At 53.6% G+C, this 20,587-nt stretch overlaps 1 protein-coding gene across 1 annotated transcript in view; it reads right to left on the reverse strand.

Moving 5' to 3' along the window:
• DHX37 (DEAH-box helicase 37) overlaps window positions 1-20,587 on the reverse strand; it is a 28,257-nt gene that overhangs the window by 3,133 nt on the left and 4,537 nt on the right. Inside the window, exons 3-21 of the mRNA XM_041729302.1 lie at window positions 19,792-19,904; window positions 17,915-18,245; window positions 14,700-14,848; window positions 13,542-13,634; window positions 11,634-11,730; window positions 10,626-10,739; window positions 10,262-10,363; window positions 9,897-10,011; window positions 8,629-8,724; window positions 8,330-8,412; window positions 7,458-7,605; window positions 6,765-6,841; window positions 6,127-6,359; window positions 4,857-4,968; window positions 3,580-3,686; window positions 3,260-3,448; window positions 2,337-2,461; window positions 2,138-2,254; window positions 715-887 (exon numbers count right to left, since the gene is read on the reverse strand). Coding sequence (XP_041585236.1) covers window positions 715-887; window positions 2,138-2,254; window positions 2,337-2,461; window positions 3,260-3,448; window positions 3,580-3,686; window positions 4,857-4,968; window positions 6,127-6,359; window positions 6,765-6,841; window positions 7,458-7,605; window positions 8,330-8,412; window positions 8,629-8,724; window positions 9,897-10,011; window positions 10,262-10,363; window positions 10,626-10,739; window positions 11,634-11,730; window positions 13,542-13,634; window positions 14,700-14,848; window positions 17,915-18,245; window positions 19,792-19,904 — 2,574 coding nt within the window. The remainder of the gene's footprint in view (window positions 1-714; window positions 888-2,137; window positions 2,255-2,336; window positions 2,462-3,259; window positions 3,449-3,579; window positions 3,687-4,856; window positions 4,969-6,126; window positions 6,360-6,764; window positions 6,842-7,457; window positions 7,606-8,329; window positions 8,413-8,628; window positions 8,725-9,896; window positions 10,012-10,261; window positions 10,364-10,625; window positions 10,740-11,633; window positions 11,731-13,541; window positions 13,635-14,699; window positions 14,849-17,914; window positions 18,246-19,791; window positions 19,905-20,587) is intronic.

The following is a 20,587-nucleotide window of genomic DNA, read 5'->3' on the forward strand; positions in this document are numbered from 1 at the left end:
AATTCGATTAGGCACTCAGCTGGAGGGCAGGAGAGCATTTGGTCTCTGACGGCGTGGCCGTGTATGCATATGTGCATATATGTGCATGCATGTGTATGCGTGTGTGCATGCATGCACATGGATACACATGGGGCGGCCCTGTCTGAGCAGTACCACCCACTGCTCTGCAGAGCCAGGCTGCCAAGTGGATGAAGCAGAACAACGGGATGGCACGTGAGAGAAGCACAAACCACTATTGTGAAATGTCCCAAGCAGACAAATCCACACATGTCTGTGTGGATTCACAGGGTGGGGAAATGAGCAGAAAATGGGGAGCCACTAAGGGACATGGATGTCTTTTGGGGGAGAATGAAGATGCTCTGAAGCCTACTGTGGGGATGGTCACATGGCTCCATAGAGACGGAAAACCACTGATTGGATACCTTAAAAAGGTCAATTTACGGTATCCGATTTCTCGCTCAATGTAGTTACAAAAATAAAGTTGGGGGCAAAGCTAAGGAATATTCACAAAGGAATATGTGAACCCATCACACACCCCACCCTGCTCCCTGGTGTGGCCTTTCCCGTGGGTGAGGAGGATGTGGCTCCCGGCAGCCCCTCGCCAGTGATGTGGAGTGCCTAGGCGGGCAGGCCCTGAGACAGCTGGGGAGGGCAGGGTGGTGGGGAGGCTGGTACGGCCACCTGCCCACACACCCGCACATCCCTGGGGCCAACCTTGTAGGCATTCTTCCACTTGTCGTCCAACAGGTCCTCACTCTGGACCCTGCGGGCCAGGTGGTCACCCAGGCCGGCCGCCACAATCTGCCGCAGGTAGGTCACCTGGCTCTCGGAAGGCGGCTGCATCTTGGGGTCCATGAAGAGCCCAGCCTCAGGGCACACGGTATTGACTGTGGGGAGAGCCAAGTGTGACAACAGCAGTGATAGGAACAGTGAGGCCTGGGGCTGCCCCTGCCCTGACCTTCTGGAAGGGCTCGCACCACTGAACGTGGAGCTCCGGGCTTACTCTGCCTCTTCTCCACCAAGGCCACCAGAACCCTCTGCAGGGCACAGCTAGCTGCATGCCCCAAACCTTCGTCCTTCTCTTCCTTAGAACAAAGCCCCAGTTCCTTAGTGGGCAGCAGGGCGAGCTGCTAGGGAAGAGCCTGCTGGGCCCACACAAGACCTCCTCGCTGGCCCCAGTGCAGGACCTTGCATGCTTGGAAGGGACCCGATGAGTGGGTCATCCCCCAGTGTGGACAGCAGAGCGACGCCATCTACGCGGCTGGCGGGAGTCACCTGTGCCACGGAGCCAGGTGTGAGCTCAGGCCAGGCCTCCCCACTCTGCATGGGATGAGGACGAGGGCCTGAAGCTGTGCAGATTCCTTGGAGGACAAGAAAGGAGAAGGGGGCTCTGGGTCCTGCAGCTTGGAGGGGCGTGTGGCAGGGAGGAGGAGGATCAGAATCTGGAAGGAAGCAGGGCTGGCAGGGGGCGGATGGTTTCTGTTCTGAAGTTTGCGCCCTAAACCTCCTCTGTCTTTTCTACAAACCTTCAGCAAAACATATGTTTAACATAAAGAGAGAAAAAACCTAAGAGATAGTAAGAAAGTAGCCTCCAGTGCCTGCCAGAGCCCCTGCCAACCCCCCACCCAGGCCTGGTCTCCAGCAGCCCAGCTCAGGGGCAGAAAGTAGGGGACTGAACTATCAGCTGCTCCCTTACTCCCAAAAGGGGCCCTCCACTTGGCCGAGGTGCAAGGGAGAGGGGAACCCCAGGATGAGACTATGGAGGGCTGCGGGGAAGCAGATGTGGCAAAGAGCAGGTCCAGACCGGTCCTGGGGACAGAGGGTGATGAAGAGGGACATTACCAAGGAAAAGATGAGACCGAGGAATAGCCTGATGAGAGACAGGGGGCATGTTACCCCCTCTGTTGGTGGGTATGGCCAAGAGGCACTCAGTACTGGTTTTGGGTTACAAGTAATTCTCAGTGAGTAGGTGAATTTGCAAATGGAATCCATGGGTAACAGGGATTAATGGAATGTGGTTAACATTGCTCAAATCAACCTGAATCACTGAAACGGTCAAGTTCTCCGCCGGGTGTTGCCTCAGAGGGCCTGGGGAGCCCCCAGAGGCTGGCATCGGGGGGTGGGGGGTGGATGGTACCTGCAGTGGTCAGCTGGCCCCGCAGGCGCCGGATCTCCATCATGGCCTTGTACCGAAGCCCGTTGGCCTCACAGAACTGGGGTGAGCGGCCAGAGTACTCACAGGCTCCCACGGCACCTGTGGATGAGGGGTGCACTCACTTGCCGCCCTGCCCCAGCCTGCCTGACCGCCACCCCTCCATGCCACACCTGACACACACCCAGCAGCACCATGATGTCTCCGAGTTTGAGAGAGGCACCTTGCCCTGCCCAGATCCTCTTCATCTGGGCCACCCGGGCCCGCTTGTCCTTTAGCCGGGCCAACTCCTCATCACTGGCGGCAGGTCTGCAAACACACACACACAAACCCTGAGCTGCTGCCTGGTCGCCCTCCGGGTCGTGGGGGCAGGGAACACATTAGTTAATCAGGGCAAGCTCAGAGGCTTAGGAGGCAGAGAAAATGCCTGGGGGAGCCACTGACTAACACGATTAAGGTCTTAGGCCCATAATTTACCACCAACAGCCTATGAGATTAAAACAGTGCGTGCCTCCTAACCCGACCACTGACCGCCTTTCCACAGATAAAGACTGATACAAAGAATCCAATAAACAAGTAACATCTTACACATCTATAGTTAAAAGTGACAACAAGGAACCTTTACATCCACCGAGTGTGGCCTGAATGATCGCATTACTATCATGGTTCCCCAAACCTCAAAGAGCGGACACCTAGGTTACTGTATGCGTCAGGCATGATTTGGAGCCCTTTGCTCGTGTTAACGACTTTCACCCTGACAACTCAGTTATTATTAATTAATATCTCACCCTCACTTTCCAGACGTGAAAGAGAAGGAACAGGAGATAAAGTCGCCTCCCTGAAGCCACAGTTTGGAAGTGGCGGGAGGAGGATCTGAACCCAGGCAGTGTGGCCCAGAACCTGGGGTCTTAGCCAGTGTACAATCAGGACTGCTCCAGAAGTGAAGACAGAGCTCTTCAGGGATCAGAATGCTGCCGGGCTCGGGGAGGACCAGCACGTGCACGAAGTCACTCAACACGCCAGCGACCCCACCCCGGAGGTCGGGCTCCCAGTCATCGCTCAGCACAGGGGGCCCTTGTGGCCTGCGCCGAGCCCCCCAGTGCCCACCTGTCCAGCTCCTCGAACAGCTCCCGGACTGTCATGGCAGCCACAATGGTGATGGCGTAGGGCAGGCAGCCGTGTTGCCTGCTCAGTGCCAGCATCTTGGCGTAGCGGGGCGCCACAGGGAACGTGGCCATGGTCCTGCCCAGTGCAGTGATGGGGCAGCCCAGCCAGGACCTCTGCAGCTGCTTCACGCTGGAGGAAGAGGTGTGCGGTGGGGGCGTCACGACTACGCGGCCCTGGTGCTCAGGTCAGCTCAGGAGTGGGAGGGCAGAGCACGAGCTGCGAACTGGGCTGTCCACTACCCCGCCCCCCGCCCTACCCACCTTTCTGTTTTCTGGGGCGCCTGCAGGGCACCCAGCGCAATCAACAGCTCCTCAGCGGCGATGAGGGCCTCCACAGACGGAGGGGTTGGAAAAGGAAAGTTGATGACCTGGGCAGGGGGAGACGTGGCAGGAGGCAGCCATGAATGCAGAGAAGCAAGTATGGGGACCCCTAAGGGTCAGCCAGGCCAGGCCTGGTGGGAGGACGGCGCTCCTGCACCTGTCCTAAGACCACTTACAACACTGGACACTCAGAAAGGAGCCCCGGGCACTTTCCTGGTCTGTAAGCCAGGGGAACCCCAAAAGTCCCATTCCTTCATTTATGCACATAATCCACACACTCAAAAGCATGTACTGAGCACCTAATGTGTGCCGGGGGCTGTTCCTGGCCAACAGAGATCAAGAAAGCCCAAGATGAGGGCTCTGCCTCTGCTGAGCGTGCATGTAACAGGAAGGCCCCCCACTCCCAGGGAGTCAGCATGGAGCAAACAGGAGGAAATGTGCCTGCACAACAACACGGTGAGGAGACAGAGGGACTGGGCTCAGGAATGGTGGCACCTGAGTAACTGACTGACCCACAAAAAGTGTCTGGTAAGTGTGTATACACCCACGTTCACAGTGGCTCTGCCCCTAACGGCCGGAGGTGGAGACAACACAGGTGGCTACCGACAGAAGAATGGCCAGACAGAATGTGGCCCGGCCCCAAGTTGGAGCATTACTTGGCCAGAAAAACGAAGGAAGTACTGAGACATGCCACGAGGGATGTGACCCTTGAAGGCATTTATAGAATAATTCCATTTCTAAGAATGTCGAAAATAGACAAAGCCAGAGAGACTTTAGGGTCGGGGAGGAAGGAATGGGAATGACAAGTGATGGGCCCAGGGACTCTCTCTGCTGGTAGCCCCCCCTCCCCATGGAGCAGTAGAAAGCAGGTGACCCCTGGACAGGGGCAAAGTGAGGACACTCTTGTGCCAGGCAGATGACTGTGGCAAAAGAACATTCTGTGAGCCCCAGGAAAACGGCAGCCCTCTGTGCAGTGGGCAGGTCCTCTGGCTGTTCAAGGGGTATAGCCCTGGGAAGTGGGAGGGCCCAGGGCCCAGGGCCAGCACAGTAAGGTGCAGCCCTGGGCTCCCTGCATTTGGAAGCCAGCCCACATGGGGCTGTAGCTGCCGCAACAGAATGGGACACAGAGCAATGGGAGCTCAGGGGGTGCGGGCAGGGCTGGGGCCAGGGTGATGGGGGCTCAGTGGGGTATAGGCAGGGCTGGGGCCACCGCTGACCTTTTCAATGTTGAGTGCTTTCATTTGAAGGATCAAGTCTTCGACTGGTCGCCTGGTGATTTCAGGAGGAGGAAACTGCTCAAAGTCACTGAAAACCGCAGATGAATAGAGCCTGGGCCCAGAGAGGCACCAAGGATAACAGAATTATTTTATAAACAAATAAAAGAGGAACTCAGCCAAGCTACCTGGCACTGGATGTCCACTCAGCCACGGACCCTCCTCCTGCCTTGTTTCCCTTTCTCAAGGACTGGGCTAAGCAGTTGCCCCCTCAGGGCAGGGCAGAGGTCTCAGGTGCCATGTGGGGGATGGAGAGCAGCACCTGGCACTCCATCGCCAGCAAACTGCTACCATTGTCACTTCTCACTAGTTTTCTTTGCACAATTTCTCACTCTCCTTTTTTCGTAATTTAAAACAATTATCAACAAAACCAGCAATAAACCTATCAAAAATGAGTATAAGGATACAGATTGGGAGAAATTATTTGCCAATGGCACCTCTGATATGGATCTAATATCCAGATTAGGAAAGAACTCTTTCAACTCAACAATAAAAAAGAAATAACCCTGTTAAAAAATAAGCAAGAGATCTGAAAAAGCATTTCTCCAAAGAACACAGATGAGTGACCAACAAACACAGGAGAAAATGCTCAGGGTCATTAGCCATCAGGGAAATGCAAACCAGAAGCCCAGCGAGCCGCCACAGCACACTTCCAGTTAAAAAAAAAAAAAAAAAAAAGGAAAAGTTAACAGGTATCGTGAAGAATGCAGGAAATTGGAACCTCCTGTGGCTCAGAGTGCCACAAAGCAGAGTCACTGCAGTAAACAGTGGCCATGTGACCCAGCAGCCCCTCCCCAGGGACAGACCTGGGAGGTGGAGACACATGTCCAAGAGTGGGGATGGGAAGCAGGGATATGGGTCTCTTTTGGGGTGACGAGAATGTTGGCAACAGGCTGTGGCAATGCTGTTCTGAGGACACTGAAGACCACAGAACTGCAGGCTTCAAAATGGTGACATTTTTTGTAGATTAATTTCACCTCCATGAAGCTGTCACAAAATAAAATGGAAACAAAGCTGAAGTAAGTATCTACTTTGGGGTCAGAATAAAGAACAGGAGTGTCTGAGAGCCAACGAAGCTCTGCAGAGTACCCCAAGGACCGTCTCCAGCCGACAGCACTCCCTGCAGACAGAGGAGGGGACCCCCTTTCCTTACTCCTTGCTGGGAAGCTGCACAGTGACCCCAACGTCACTGGAGAGGCCCAAGGAACTCCACCTGTAGCAGTGGCCTGGCTCTGTCCGGCCTGCTCGGCCCGCCCGCTGATCAGCTGAAGCCTGTGACACCCAGGTGACTCGGAAGGAGGAGACGCCAGTGACACGATCATAGTGCCGCTTCTTGACCTTCCCACAGTCCACCACGTATTTGATGCCCGGGATGGTGAGGGACGTCTCGGCCACATTGGTGGCTACAACACACAGCCGTGTACCCTCTGGGGGAGGTTGGAAGACCTGGAATTGTTGGGGAGGGAAAGTAGCTAAGAAGCACCAGAATCAGGAATTTGTGGGACAGACATGGCATAGGGGTGGGGGGTGGGGGCAAAGCCAGGAATTTTTTCATGATCCTAGAGAAGTCAGTTAGCCTGGGGGGTGGGGGGGCCAGAAGGGGCAAAGGTGACAAGCCCTCCCCTTGCCTTGGGCCACAACAACCTGCATAAATGCAAGGAAGTGTTCCTCTCCAGAGATCCCAACACCCTCTCAAAACTGGGGGTGCTGATCAAACTGCTGATGACAAGGACAACCCCGGACTTGCCCTGCCTTTATCCTGCTGCTCTTAGGAGGTGCCCCCACGAGGCAAGGTGGCCCCCGCCCAGCCAAACATCCACAAAGCACCCACCCCAGACTCCATCCTGGTACCTGCGCTTGCTTCTCTGGGGCCAGCAAAGAGTAGAGCGGGAGCACATGGAGGGGGAGCGAGGCATCCGGCTTCTCACCTGCAGGGAAAGCAGAAGCCTGCTGGCACTCCCAAACAACCACAGCGGGAGCCCTGCTCAGGCTGTCCAGCACCCCCTAACCTGTCCTGCCTGCTGCCAGGGGCCTCTGCCCTTGGGACCAGGACAGTGGGTGAGCACCATCTGGGTCAGAGTCTGAGAGGCTCCTGAAGGCTCTTCCCGCCCCACTATCCTGACCCAGGTGGGAAATGCCTGCCACGCTATACAATCTCCTATGCAATCTCCTTCTCAGAGGTCTGGCTGTGAGCCCTACTGCCTGCTGGATGCCTCTGTGGTGACCCATGTGGCCCTGGACCATCTCTGAACAGGGGGCCCTGGAACTGGGCAACCCTTCCAGCCAGCGTGAGGCGTGCATTTACCCAGCAAAGCTGAGTGCTCCCATTACAATTAACACTACCAAATATCTGAGGGTCTACTCTGCCAGGCAGTTGCTCAGCAAACAGCAGGCACAAAGTGGCCAGGAAGCCTGGCTCCCTTGAGGCTCGGGACAAGGAAGTCTGGGCCTAACAACAGGGGCTGGCACATAGCAGGCACTCAACAGACACCTGTCGAATGAATGCCTGAAGGAGCATGACGGGGGTCCCTGCCCAGGCCACACCTCCATCTGTTCCGTCGTCCCCCAAGTCTAGGTCAAGGTCGGAGCCCAGAGCCGCCTCTTCTTCCTCATCCATCTCTGCCTCCCTATCCTCGTCGCCTTCGCCTGCTGGCAACACTGAGTAGCTGTCCAAACTGATCTGGGGCAACATCTATGGCGAACAAGACATGAGAACCATGGATGTGGGCCACAAAGCAAGAAAGACAATCGCGTTCAAGCACGAGACCCTGCTCCCCCTCCTCCCGCAAGCCACATGACCTTGGGCAGCTCTGGCAACCGTCCTTGTCATAGGGACAACGATAGGACTCATCTCACATGGCCACAGGGCTGCTGTGAGGACCCAGTCAACACTTGGGAGGCATTTAGAGCATCACCTGGCAGGCCCTAAACACAGCGGGTGTGGGGGGAGGGTGTTAGTGACCTCCAAGTAAGGATGCATTACCCACAGATCCACGACATTATGGGGATGCCTGGGGGAGAATGCTCCCCTCTTCGGTTGTCCAGCCAACACCAGGGACCCCGTGCTCTGGTTCTCCCTGCCCTCCTAGAGATCCTCATAGGCCCAGCTCAGGTGTTGAGGGCCGGCCTTCCAGAAGCTTCTTCTTGGCCCATAGGCCCTCCTGCAGCTTCTGGAGCAGCACTATCCAAGGGAACTTCCTCCCATGGTAGGAATGTTCAGGCCCATGCTGCCCAATACAGTCATGAGTAGCCCCAGCTACTGAGCACCTGAAATGTGTCTGATACAACCGAGGAACTGAATTTTACTTTGTTTAAACTGAATTTGCATCTACACAGCTACATGGGGCTGTTGGCCACCATAGACACAAAGGTGTAAGAGCTCCGAGCTGCCCCCTACCCCACAAGTCTCTACACACCGCTGCCTGGGCCTTCTTCACCCTTGTCCTGGATTTCTTAAACTTGCGCATCTCCTCTACTGAATCTTCTTGATCTTCTTTTTCTGCAAGAGAAGCAGAGTCAGGAGGAAGACCTCTTGAGACCAGGCTCAGGCTATGAGGACTCTGTTCTTCACTGTCCACAGTAAGGCTGCTGTAGTGCTGGCCATTCCTTGGGGGGAACTGCAGGGTAGGGAAGGGTGCCAGGCTCTCACGTGCGGGGACTCTGGGGCCAAGGCTGACCACCCGCCACCTCCCAGGGCCAGGTGCTGCCAGGTTACCTGGGGGCCTGCGTCTGGTGTGCGGGAAGGCTCTCCTCAGCCTGCGGCACAGTGCATGCACCTCTGCCTGCCCCGTCAGGAAGACCAGGATGCCACCTGCAGAAAGAACGAACGAGACCCCTCACTATCCCTTCATTCATGGGGAAAACATCAACTTAACAACAAGCATCTGTGAAAAGCCAGGAGTGAGGCAGGGCTGGGGACAGCAGGACTGAGAAACCCAGATGAGCAGTGGGCAGCTTCCACCCAGACTGAGGACGTGTGACGGGGAGCTGGACAGACCTCCTGCGTGACCTGGCTGCACGACTCCTGGGAAAGGGGGACACAACCCAAAACCTGCACACAGACCTCATGGCAGCTCTATTCACAACAGCCAAGGGGTGGAAGCAACCCAAGCACCCATCAACTGGTGAAGGATGAACAGGCGGTAGTCTCTCCACACAGCAGAATAGGATGCAGCCATTACCAGGGGAGAAGAACTGGACACCAGGCACAATGTGGCTGCGCCTTGAAAGTGAGGTGTCACGTTAAAGAAGCCAGGCAGAAAGCCCACATGGTACGGGAATCCTTCTGTACGAAACGTCTGGGATAAACAAACGTGTAGAGACAGAAAGTCGAACGGTAGGGCCGAGTCAGCGTTTAATAGGGACAGACTTCGTGGTGACAAAAATGCTCTGCAGAGGGATGTTGAGGACAGGTCACAGCATGGGTGCGCCCCAGGGGTACTGTGGGTCTTCTTCTGGACCATCCCAATGCAGCGAGCGTCACGATAAAGTGAGTTACACGAAGGCCTGCTTTCCCGGCGTAGGTGAAAGTTACGTTTACGCTGAGCTGTAATCTATTGTGTGCAACAGCATGGTATCTAAAAAGCAACTCCTATATCTGAGCTTTCAGCAGGTTGTAATTACTGACCACAGATCACCAAAACATCAATGAAAAAGTTTAAAATACTGTGAGAATTACCGGGACGTGACAGACACATGACGTGAGTTAGTGCTGCTGGAAAAACGGTACTGACAGACTTGTTTGGCGCAGAGAGATGCCCACAAACCTTCAATTTGTAAAATGAATGCAGTATCCACGAAGGACAATAAAGCCAAGCACAGCAAACGAGGCACGCCTATGCCATGAATGCACGAAGGCCACTGAACTACATGCTTACAAATGGTTAGAGTGGTGAAGCTTGTGTTACGGACATCCCACCATCAGGGAAGAGCCAGAGGCGGGAGGGAAAAGAGGTCCAGCCTTTCTGGTCCCCAGGGCCTCACCTGCTGGCAACATGCGGTGGATCTTGCAGACCTTCCGGAAGCACTCGCCACTGTAGTCTTCTAGTGGGGTCCGCTTGTTGAAGTGCACTGTCACTGGGAACTGCCTGGACTCCACCTGAGACACATGCCCAAGAAGGCACCGAGCTGAGCCTCCCCCTGCCCTGGCCTTTTGGACCTCTGAGCTCTTAGCTCAGTGCGAGCAGCTCCCTAACACCTCCCCCGCACTCACTCTCAGGTGGGCACACCCCCAGCCCCCAGCCTCCATCAGCAGGCAGGGCCTCCCCAGAGCTTGGCTTCCTCACAACTAGGAGTTCCACTGTCAATCCTAACAGGCCCTGCCTCCCCTGGCCAGCCCAAGGCACTACCTTGATGACTGGGGGCGGCTGGGGGAAGAGCCGCTGGTTCTGCGTGAAGTCCTCCACCCGCAGAGTGGCCGACATGATGAGCAGCTTCAACGGCAGGTGCCTCTGTGGGATGACAGACCCGGTGACAGAGGGAAGGGCAGTAGCTTCCAAGGTGAGACCCACGATTTCAATGGGTGGAGTGATAAAGGGGTGGTTCATATGGAGAGCCACAGTCCCAGCACTGGCCCAGGGGATCCTGTTCTCGGAGATCATCCCACAGCAGCAGGTGGTGCGGGCAGAGGGAGCCCAAGCTCTTGATGGGGGGATAGGAGCCCTGGCTGTGGCTCGCATGGGGTTCCCTGGCTGCTTCTACAACTTGCCCTACCTTTGCCCGGAGAGACACGATGCGGGACAGGAGGCCAATAAGGATATCCGTGTACACGCTCCTCTCGTGGGCTTCGTCGATGAGCACCACCTTGTATCTAAGCAGCAGGAAATCCTGGGGAGGGGGTAGTGTGGTGAGCTCTGCTGGCCTAGGCCCAAGCCACTCCAAGGTCACCTGCACCCCAAAACTCCCCCTCCAGGAGCCCCTTTCATAGCTGGCATGGATCCTGGAGCACTTGGTCAGGGGGAACCCTGGTCTGTGACCTCAGGCAAGTTACTCATCTCTTCCAGGCCGGTTCTCCACCTGTTAGATGGGGCAATGGGACCGACCTGACAAGGTCACAGTCAGGTTTCCATTACAATTACAATCTGTAAAGTGCATAGCCGAGGGCCTGTGGCTAGGGCCTTGCAGAGAAATTGCTGGGAGAAGGGCAGCTACCATGTATTAGAGCCAAGCTACCAAATCCAGACACCTGTAGGGCAGGGAGTGTAGGCAGGAAACAGAAATGAGATGGTGGCAGGTGGGACCAAGGGCAATCAGACAGTGTACACCATACAGAAAGGAGCCATACTCAGCCATGTTGGGTGGTCCCGGGTGTCCCTGGCTGGTGTCATGGTAGAGGAGATAGGCATCACATCTGCCCTCCCCAGAGGTCCCTGCCCAGGTGGACGTCACACAGCCAGCAAGGAGTGGTATGCATATGACTAATGCACAAAGTCTGTGAACCAAACCATAATAACGAGTTCACATTTAAAGAGCACCTGCTAGGTGCCAGGCTAAGGTGCCTTCATGCATCATGAAATTCTTGCTTCAAAACAAATATATGAGAAAAGTACAGGCATGCAGACCAAGAAGCTAAGGCTCAGAGAAGTGAAGTAACTTGCCCAAGGTCACATAGTAGCACCGTGTGCCAGCGGCTGGCAAGCCAACTGCTCACCTCCAGGTGCCATGGAACTCCCCACCCCATGCTCATCAGCCTTGCTTTGTGACAGAGGATGAGGGACCAACCTTCTGGATTTCTTTCAGCAATACACCATCCGTCATGAACTTGATTCTGGTCTCTTCAGTCACGTTTCCTTCGTATCGGATCTGATAGGAGACGACCCTGCGGAGATAGGCTCCAGCTCAGGCAGGCAAGGACCTGACCTGCTGCAGCCACGAGGCCACACCAAGGCCAGAGCTGAGGCCTGGTCCAGCAGCTCTCCCCACATAGCACAGACAGTGCCCGGCCCCGGCCCGTTCTGTCACCAACGTGACGCAGAGGGGCTGTCGCAGCCCTCCAAAAGATAGATCTACCAAACATGGTAGATTTGGCTGGAGCTTAATTCAAACAACCAACTCTGAAAACCTTTCAGAGAAGAGCATGGACAGGACGACACTGCAGAGTTTCACAAGTTTTAGTTGTGGTAAGGGTGCTAAAATTGCTTTATAGGGGTCCCTGGGTGGCGCAGCGGTTTGGCGCCTGCCTTTGGCCCAGGGCATGATCCTGGAGACCCGGGATCGAATCCCATGTCGGGCTCCCGGTGCATGGAGCCTGCTTCTCCCTCTGCCTGTGTCTCTGCCTCTCTCTCTCTCTCTGTGTGACTATCATAAATAAATAAAAAAAATAAAATAAAATTGCTTTATAGATTCCTTATCTTAAAAAAATAAAATATTCTTGATCTCTTAGCCCCACACTGTGGAACCTTGAGGATAAACTTCTCTGAAGCCAGCACTGGCTTCTAAACCCTCCCCCAGTTGGGGGAGGCAGGGGGCGCAGTTGCATGACTTGACAATCCTTGAAACTTGGTTTTAGGTCCATGGGAGCTCATTCACTAGTCTTTTTTTTTCTTTTTTTTTCAAAGATTTTATTTATTTATCCATGAGAGAGAAGCAGAGACACAGGCACAGGGAGAAACAGGCTCCATGCAGGGAGCCCAATGTGGGACTCGATCCCAGACTCCAGGATCACGCCCTGGGCCGAAGGCAGGTGCTAAGCCGCTGAGCCACCCAGGGATCCCTTCACTAGTCTTTCTACTTTTCTCTGTGCTTAAAATTTCCACAATAAAAAGTTAAAAAGGATGACAAAATACGGCGGTTTTGTACATACTGTTATTTTCAATATATATCATTAAATGCACCAGGAAAGACACAGAATGAACCATTTCTATAACCATTCCTCTCAGAGAGGAATACAGAGAGACACACACAGATGCTTGTCTGTGCCTATGACTGTCTAGAAGGATCCACAGGAAACACACTGGGGGTCCCTTGCTGCCCCTAACATGCAAACAGAACATGCCTCCTCCACTCACATGCCAGTCCCAGGAGAGGCCAGGTGCACAGCAAGTGATGACCCGCAAACATTCAGTAACAAGACAGATAAAGGAAACTCTATGTTCTTCTGTGCTATCTCAGTTGCAGACCATACTGGACATGCCACCGCTTGGAAACTGAATACCATAATCTTGCCTGGGGCCCAGACACATGCATTACAAACACAGCCCCAAGCCATTCTCAAGCAGGTGCTGTACTTGCTCTGCTGTGCTCCAAAGTGTCTGAATGACGGCAGAGGATCTGCACTCAGGGACCTTGCCTAAGCTACCTTGCCACTGCCGAGCAATGCCTGCCTGCATCTGGCTGCCTGCTGCCCTGCTCTGCCCCCAGGTCCCTGTATGGGTCATGGTCCCCTAGTGCACTGTGCAAGAAGTGAGCCCAAGTGCCCACTGCCTTGCCTTGCTCTGTGGCCCCCTCCCCAGGACGGTCCTGTTGTCCAGAGTGTGGGAAGCCCTCTTGCATGGTGCAGAAGCAACACTACCACCAAGCACCCTTGGAACAGACAGGGCCCAAAGGCTGCTCAGCATGTGCCAGACAGCTAGCCCCTGGGCAAGGCCAGAGGACCACCCTCACCCCTCCTCCAGGAGGCAGAGCCCTCACCGCTGTGACAGATTCATCTCCTTGGCCACTCGCTGGGACATGGCCACAGCAGCGACTCGCCGGGGCTCTGTGATGCCGATGATGCTGTTGTCACTGGGGGAGGGAGAAGACAACACATAAGCAGTACTTGGCCCCACTTGTCCATCCCACAGTCACATGTGGTTCCATGTCAGGATCCAGGGGTGATGGAACATGCGCCAGGCAAGGAGCCCCGAACAGCAAAAGGGAATGACCTGTGGGTCAGCACAGAGACACTTTGGGGTCACAGCCTACCAGGAAAGACACAGGCAGAAACTAGGCACCTGCTGACAGAAGGGGACCCGGGTGGAGTTCGCCCACAGCCAGCCAAGCACAGGCCCGATTCGAGGCTGTGCAGAAAACAGTTAACATAGCAGGCCTGGGGCTCCTTAGAAAGGTTTGCTTGCTGGGTTGGTAGCGGCTGGCATCTGGGATCTGAATTTGGGAGGGTTCCTGGTCATGTGCCTGGACCACCTGTATAGTGTAGCTGATGCTGACCACTTGCTTCCCTTCTGGGCACCTGGGACTGGGGCAGGTACTAGGGAGAGGGTGCCTAGGTGACCTCAATGGACACATTGGGAGCTCCGTCTCTACTGGGCTTCCCTGGTGACAACACTTCACTCGGTTGTCACAACGTGCTGCTTCCATGTGACTCTCCCAGGAGAGGGCTCTGCAAGCCTGTGATTGATTCTCCCAGACTTCACCCCACGCACCTCTCCCCTCTGCTAGTTGTGTTCTGTGCTTTTTGTTCTAATAAGTCACACTTGTGTACCACTACATGCTGAGTCCCATGAACCTTCCCGGCAGATCGATGTACCTGGGGTGGTCCCCAAGATGCACACAGGTCAACAGGAAGGGACATTAGTTAATGCATCACCCCACATGCCAGGGACTGATCTAATAAGCATTTTACACAAATTTCCTCATTCACCTACATAACGCATGAAGTAGGTGCAAAGGTTATCCTTATCTCACAGTTGAGGAAACTGAGGCCAAGAGAGGTTAAGCAACTTGCTCAAAGCCACACAGGATATGAACAGCATATGATCCCAGCAATAGATCCCTGGGAGCTCATGTTAGGGGATCGCACCTTCACCGTCACCCACGGGACCTGCAGAGGACCCCGTGGCCAGCCCCCACCTGCTGTAGCCTGCTTCGTAGAGAAACTGCGGCACCTGTGTGGTCTTCCCACTGCCAGTCTCACCACACACAATGACGATGGGGTGCTCGGCCACCGCCTCCATGATCACTTGTTCTTCAGCGAGAATTGGGAGCTTTAGCCGTTCTTCCTGGCAAAAGAGATGGAGTCAGTGCTCAGGCAATTGGGGGTCGGGGGTAGGGGTGGGGGAGTCCCTTGCAAAATGGCAGAGGGGATCAGCGAAGACTGTCAAGGGTGACATGGTGTCTGTAGAGGCTCCAGTGGTCATGTGGATGCCATGAGCCTTCCCAGCAAATCAATGAAGCCCTGCCAGCTAAGGACAGGGACAGAGACCCATAGCCCACAGGAGAGAGACATAGGCAGGGTCCTTCAGTGTCAGGGTAGATATCCTTGGGACAGCTTGGCTGGTGCAGAGGAGTCTCAGCTTTTTTTTTTTTTTTTAAGATTTTATTTAATCACCAGAGACACAGAGAGAGAGAAAGGGACAGAGACATAGGCAGAGGGAGAAGCAGGCTCCATTCAGGAAGCCTGACACAGGACTCAATCCTGGGTCTCCGGGATCACGCCTTAGGCTGAAGGTGGCGGCTAAACCGCTGAGCCACCCAGGCTGCCCTCTCAGCTACTACAGAGAGTGACGTGGATGGGGTTTATATTTATATATGATCACTCCAGTAAATAACCTGGCGTAATTTTATACAAGTCGAGGATGTGCAACCGCAACCCAGCAATTCTTCTCCTAGATACATACTCTGGAACAGTGACTTTCTTTTTTTCAAGATTTTATTTATTTATTTATTTGAGACAGAATGCATGAGCCAGTGGACACGCATAGGTGGGAGAGGGAGAGGAATAAGCAGACTCTCTGCTGAGTGCGGAGCAGGTTGCAGGGCTTGATCCCACAACCCTGGGATCATGACCTGAGCCGAAAGCAAGAATCGGATGCTTAACCAACTGAGCCATCCAGGCGTTCCCAGAGCAGTGACTTTCTAAGGCTTTTTCCTACAACCCACACATAGAGCACTCAGTACATACATGTGCACACATGCCACGCACATACAGTTGACTCTTGAAAGACACAACTTGGGTTTAAACTGTATGGGACTGGGATCCCTGCGTGGCGCAGTGGTTTAGCGCCGGCCTTTGGCCCAGGGCGCGATCCTGGAGACCCGGGATCAAATCCCACTTCAGGCTCCCGGTGCATGGAGCCTGCTTCTCCCTCTGCCTATGTCTTTGCCTCTCTCTCTCTGTGTGACTATCATAAATAAATAAAAGTTAAAAAAAAAATAAACTGTATGGGACTAATAAATAGAAAGAAATTAAATAAACTGTATGGGACTACTTCCTTATATGTGGAATTTTTTCTATAAATATAGAACTAGGGGCACCTGGCTGGCTCAGTCAGTAGAGCATCTGACACTTAATCTCATGGGTTTGAGCCCCACAATCGGCATAGAGATTACTTAAAAAAAAAGTACAAAACTATAAATGTATTTTCTTCTCCTTATGACTTTTTTTTTTTTTTTTTTAAGATTTTATTTATCTATTCAGGAGACACACAGAGAGAGGCAGAGACTCAGGCAGAGGGAGAAGCAGGCTCCCTGTAAGGAGCCTGATGCGGGATTCGATCCCAGACCCCAGGATCACACCCTGAGCCCAAGGCAGATGCCCAACTGCTGAGCCACCCAGGCATCTCTCCTTATGACTTCCTTGATAACATCTTCTTTTCTCTAGCATTATTGCAAAAATGATATATAATACACAAAACATACAAAATACACATCAATTGATTGTTTCTTGTTATTGATAAGGCTTCCGGTTAACAGTAGGCTATTTGTAGTTAACTTGGGGAGTCAAAAGTTACATGTGAGTTTCTGACTGCATGGGGAGTCAGTGCCCCAACCCCTGTGCTGTTCAAGAGTTAACTGTATTATATTGTGGAGAGGTTTTTTTTTTTTTTTTTTAAGATTTTATTTATTTATTCATGAGAGACACACAGAGAAAGAGAGAGAGAGGCAGAGACACAGGCAGAGGGAGAAGCAGGCTCCATGCAGGGAGCCCGATGTGGGATTCGATCCCGGGTCTCCCCAGGATCACACCCCAGGCTGCAAGCGACGCCAAACCGCTGTGCCACCGGGGCTGCCTCTGGAGAGGTTTTATGAACCACTGCTCACCTTCATCATGGGGAAGCAAGCTAACGGGCTCATCTAAAACATTCTATTGTGGGTGGCTCAGCAGTTTAGTGCCTGCCTATGGCCCAGGGCGTGATCCTGGAGTCCCGGGATCGAGTCCCACATCGGGCTCCCTGCATGGAACCTGCTTCTCCCTCTGCCTCTCTCTCTGTGTGTCTCTCATGAATAAATAATAAAAAAAAAAGATTCTCTCTCTCCATCTCCCTCACCACTGCTTGAACACTCTCAATAAAAGTCAGCTGCCCTAACTATATATAAACACATAATTGTACATGTAACAGAAACCACGGTTTCAATAAGTAGTACTTATTTTTACCTAGAACACTGCACTGATATTTTGTCTTCCCATTAAAAAACGAAAAGGAGCTGTTCACATCCCAGTGGTTTTACAACACAATCTGTGTTCTGGAACAGCCCTTCTGGGACCCAGCCCACTCCCTGGCTCCTGCAGGTCTCTTAGCTCCTGCCCTAGACGCCTTCCCAGACCCTCCTGCTATTTCCCCTCATGGCCCCGACACGGCTTTTGTCACCCTTCCCAAGTGTGGGGACCATGTCAGCATCCTCTGCTGGGCTGACAGGTGGAGGCTGCAGATCACACTCCCCATACCAGGCCCATGGCACACGCTTGGGCACGGAGATGGAGGCCCCCACCACCCCCAGTTCTGCAGGTGAAGAGAGGGAAGTCCAGGAGTGGGCTAGAAAGTGGTGGAAAGCTGAGTGGCCAGCTGGGCCAGGACCCACAATCAGAGGCCAAGGGTGATGGCGACCAGGTGAGGATAGGAGCAGCAGACACCCACCTCAGCAGCTCTGACTTTGTGACTGTGTGCAGACTCCTGCACATCTGTCCCTACAACCCTATCAAGTAGGGACAGCTGTTCCCACTACAGGTGAGGGCGCAGGAGAGCAAGTGAGGCCGCCTGCTCAAGCCACAGTGATGTCCCCCTCCATATCCCCAGCTCCTCACTGTGCTAGCCTGTGCGCTTATCACAGACACCAGAGCAGCAAACCTGCATTTCAGGGGTGCGGTTCACAGGGATGAAGACAGCAGGCTTCACTGGGGGCTTGGCTGGGGTGGAGGCTGCTGCTGGTGGTGCCGAAGTAGTCCCAGCCAGAGAGGGTTGGCTACTGGGCCCTAGGCTATCAGTCCCGGCCTCTGGTGCAGCTGGCAGTGTCCCTGCTCCAGCCTCTGTGGGCTCACTGGCAGGAGCCTCCTCGGGTTCAGACTCCATCGAGGGCTCAGACTCCTCCTCTTCTGTCTCCTGGTGATAGCGCTTCCGGTGGGCCCCGCTGAGGCTGCTGATCTTCTCCTGCCTCTGGGCTTCGATCTTGTCAGACTTCCTGCCAGGACAGCCAGAAGTTAGGCACAAAAGCCTTACCGTGGCCCTGTCAACCTGACACAGCTCTGTGCCGCTATATATCCATCAGAAGCCAGGAGTCAAAGTATACCCTTTCCCACCTAAGGACCTTTGCACTTGCTGTTCCTGCTCCAGGCACGTACGTTTGGACTCAACTGTCATCCAACAGGGTGACTCTCCTATCTCCCCCCCACCTTCTTTCCCTACTTTCTTTTCTGCTAGTGCTTGTCAGCACTAGATATATATGTATCCCACTTGATTCTTGCCTGTCTTCCCACCATTAGAACATAAACTTCTTGGGATGCCTGGGTGGCTCAGTGGTTGAGCACCTGCTTTAGGCTCAGCATGTGATCCTGGAGTCCCAGGATCGAGTCCCACATGGGGCTCCCTGTGGGGAGCCAGCCTGCTTCTCCCTCTGCCTATGTCTCTGCCTCTCTCTCTGTGTCTCTCATGAATTTAAAAAAAAAAAAAAAAAAAAAGTAAACTTCTTAAAGGAAGTTTATTTATCATCTTATTTGTGTACACCCTTCTACCCCCAGGGCCTAGAGGAGAGCCTAGGACATAAGTGTGCCTTCATAGTAGCCATAAATGTGCAATGTTCAAGGGTGCAGGTCAAGAGTAAGACAGTAGTGCGTGGTGGCTCTAGGGTAGGAGGGGCACGTAGGCTCCTCCTAAGGGTCGGCCACCCCAGGGAAGGCCAGGAAGAAGCCGGCTGATTTGGCTTAAGACAACTTTAATGTGACATCTCCTACTTGTTGAATGTGGGTTGTATTGGGTTGAACAGTGTCTCTCCAGAATTCATGTCCAGAGACTCAGAATGTGACCTTTTGGAGATTGGGTTTTAGCAGATGTAATTAAGATAAAATGAGGGCGACCTGGATCAGGGTGGGCCCTAAATCCAATGCCTGGTATCTACACAAGGAGAGAAGAGACACAGAAGACCACGGAAGACATGAAGACATGCCGGGAGCCGTTCCAACTTCAGTGTCCTCATGTCTGCCAGGAAGGAACACTCAGTACTGCAAGAAACCACAGAAGCTGGGAGAGATGCAAGGAGCAGATTTCCAGCTCCTAGAAGGGACCGACTCCCGCTGACATCCTGATGGCCAGAACCACCAGAGAATACATGTCCCTAGTATTAAGGCACCCAGGTTGTGGTAATTTGTTACAGCTGCTCTGGGAGAGTCTGAATGAATACATCAGCAGAACACCCAAAGGCCTTCATGACACGATATAAACGAAACAAAACTTGCTGATAAGCCAAACCTCATCCCTGACCACCTGAAAGCAATTTCTACCCTAATGGCCTGTGTCAAAGCTGGAAGAATCTGTGTGCAGGAAACCCTGCAGTCTGGTGTGTGTCATTGGGGTTTGGGCAGCATCATGGTCTCTACTCGCTGCAGGTGCGCTGGCATGACGGTCAATGTGAATGTTCCTGTAAATATTCAAGCATTCTGGGATGCTGTGAGTCCCCACCACTGGAATCCTGGCATGAGAGGGGGACTTCAGGAAGGGGCTGGCCCACTCACTCTCGGGTGTGGTACATGCGGTCCCCAGTGCCAAGCTTGGACGTGGTGTAAAACAGTCTCATCTCGGCTTCGGAAACCTGGACTTCGCTCAATTTCTGTAGCATCTCTGCTCGCTGGGGAAGGAAACAGGTGTGTTAGATATCTGGAGGGATGACCTTCTCTTCAGAAAGGAAATAAGACTCTACATCAGATGTCGGCCTCGCTAACGATTAAGTCTTTCTAACCTAAAGGTCACAGTACAATTGCTGCATGGAGGTCTTGTGTCACCGTGAGCCAGAGTGGCTTTCCACCCCTGGACGGGGTCTGGTGCCAGATGAACCAAGTTGTCTTGGCATCACTGTGTGTCAGGAGGTATTATCCACTATCCAGATGCCCACCCAAGGGAGACCAAACAAAGGAGGGCCTGTGTGTGCAATGCAGCACTCCCCAGCAATCTCACAGGAAAGGGAGGCTCTTGGGTGCCAGCAGCAAGTGGTCCCCATGCTGCTTTCAAGAAAGCAGCCTGTGGGGGCAGGGACAGTTGGCCTCTTTCCCCTGGAGAGCCACTCAGGAGTTTTAGTACTCTTGAAATCATACAGATGCATTTTAATATGTGCTTCTATGTATTTTGCAATCAATAAAAGGAAAAACCATGTACAGAAAAGTGAGAAAAAACACAGCACAGATTTTTAAAAGGGGGCACCCTTGCGGGAAAGTGAGTCCCCCTGTGCTAAGGGGCTCCAGGGCCTGAGTCTCAGGGCTGCGAACAGGGGACCCTGTATGGTGACCTGGACAGAAAGGCAAATGTGAATCCCAG

Source organism: Vulpes lagopus, chromosome 14, assembly GCF_018345385.1.
Source record: "Vulpes lagopus strain Blue_001 chromosome 14, ASM1834538v1, whole genome shotgun sequence".
Taxonomy (NCBI): Eukaryota; Metazoa; Chordata; class Mammalia; order Carnivora; family Canidae; genus Vulpes; species Vulpes lagopus.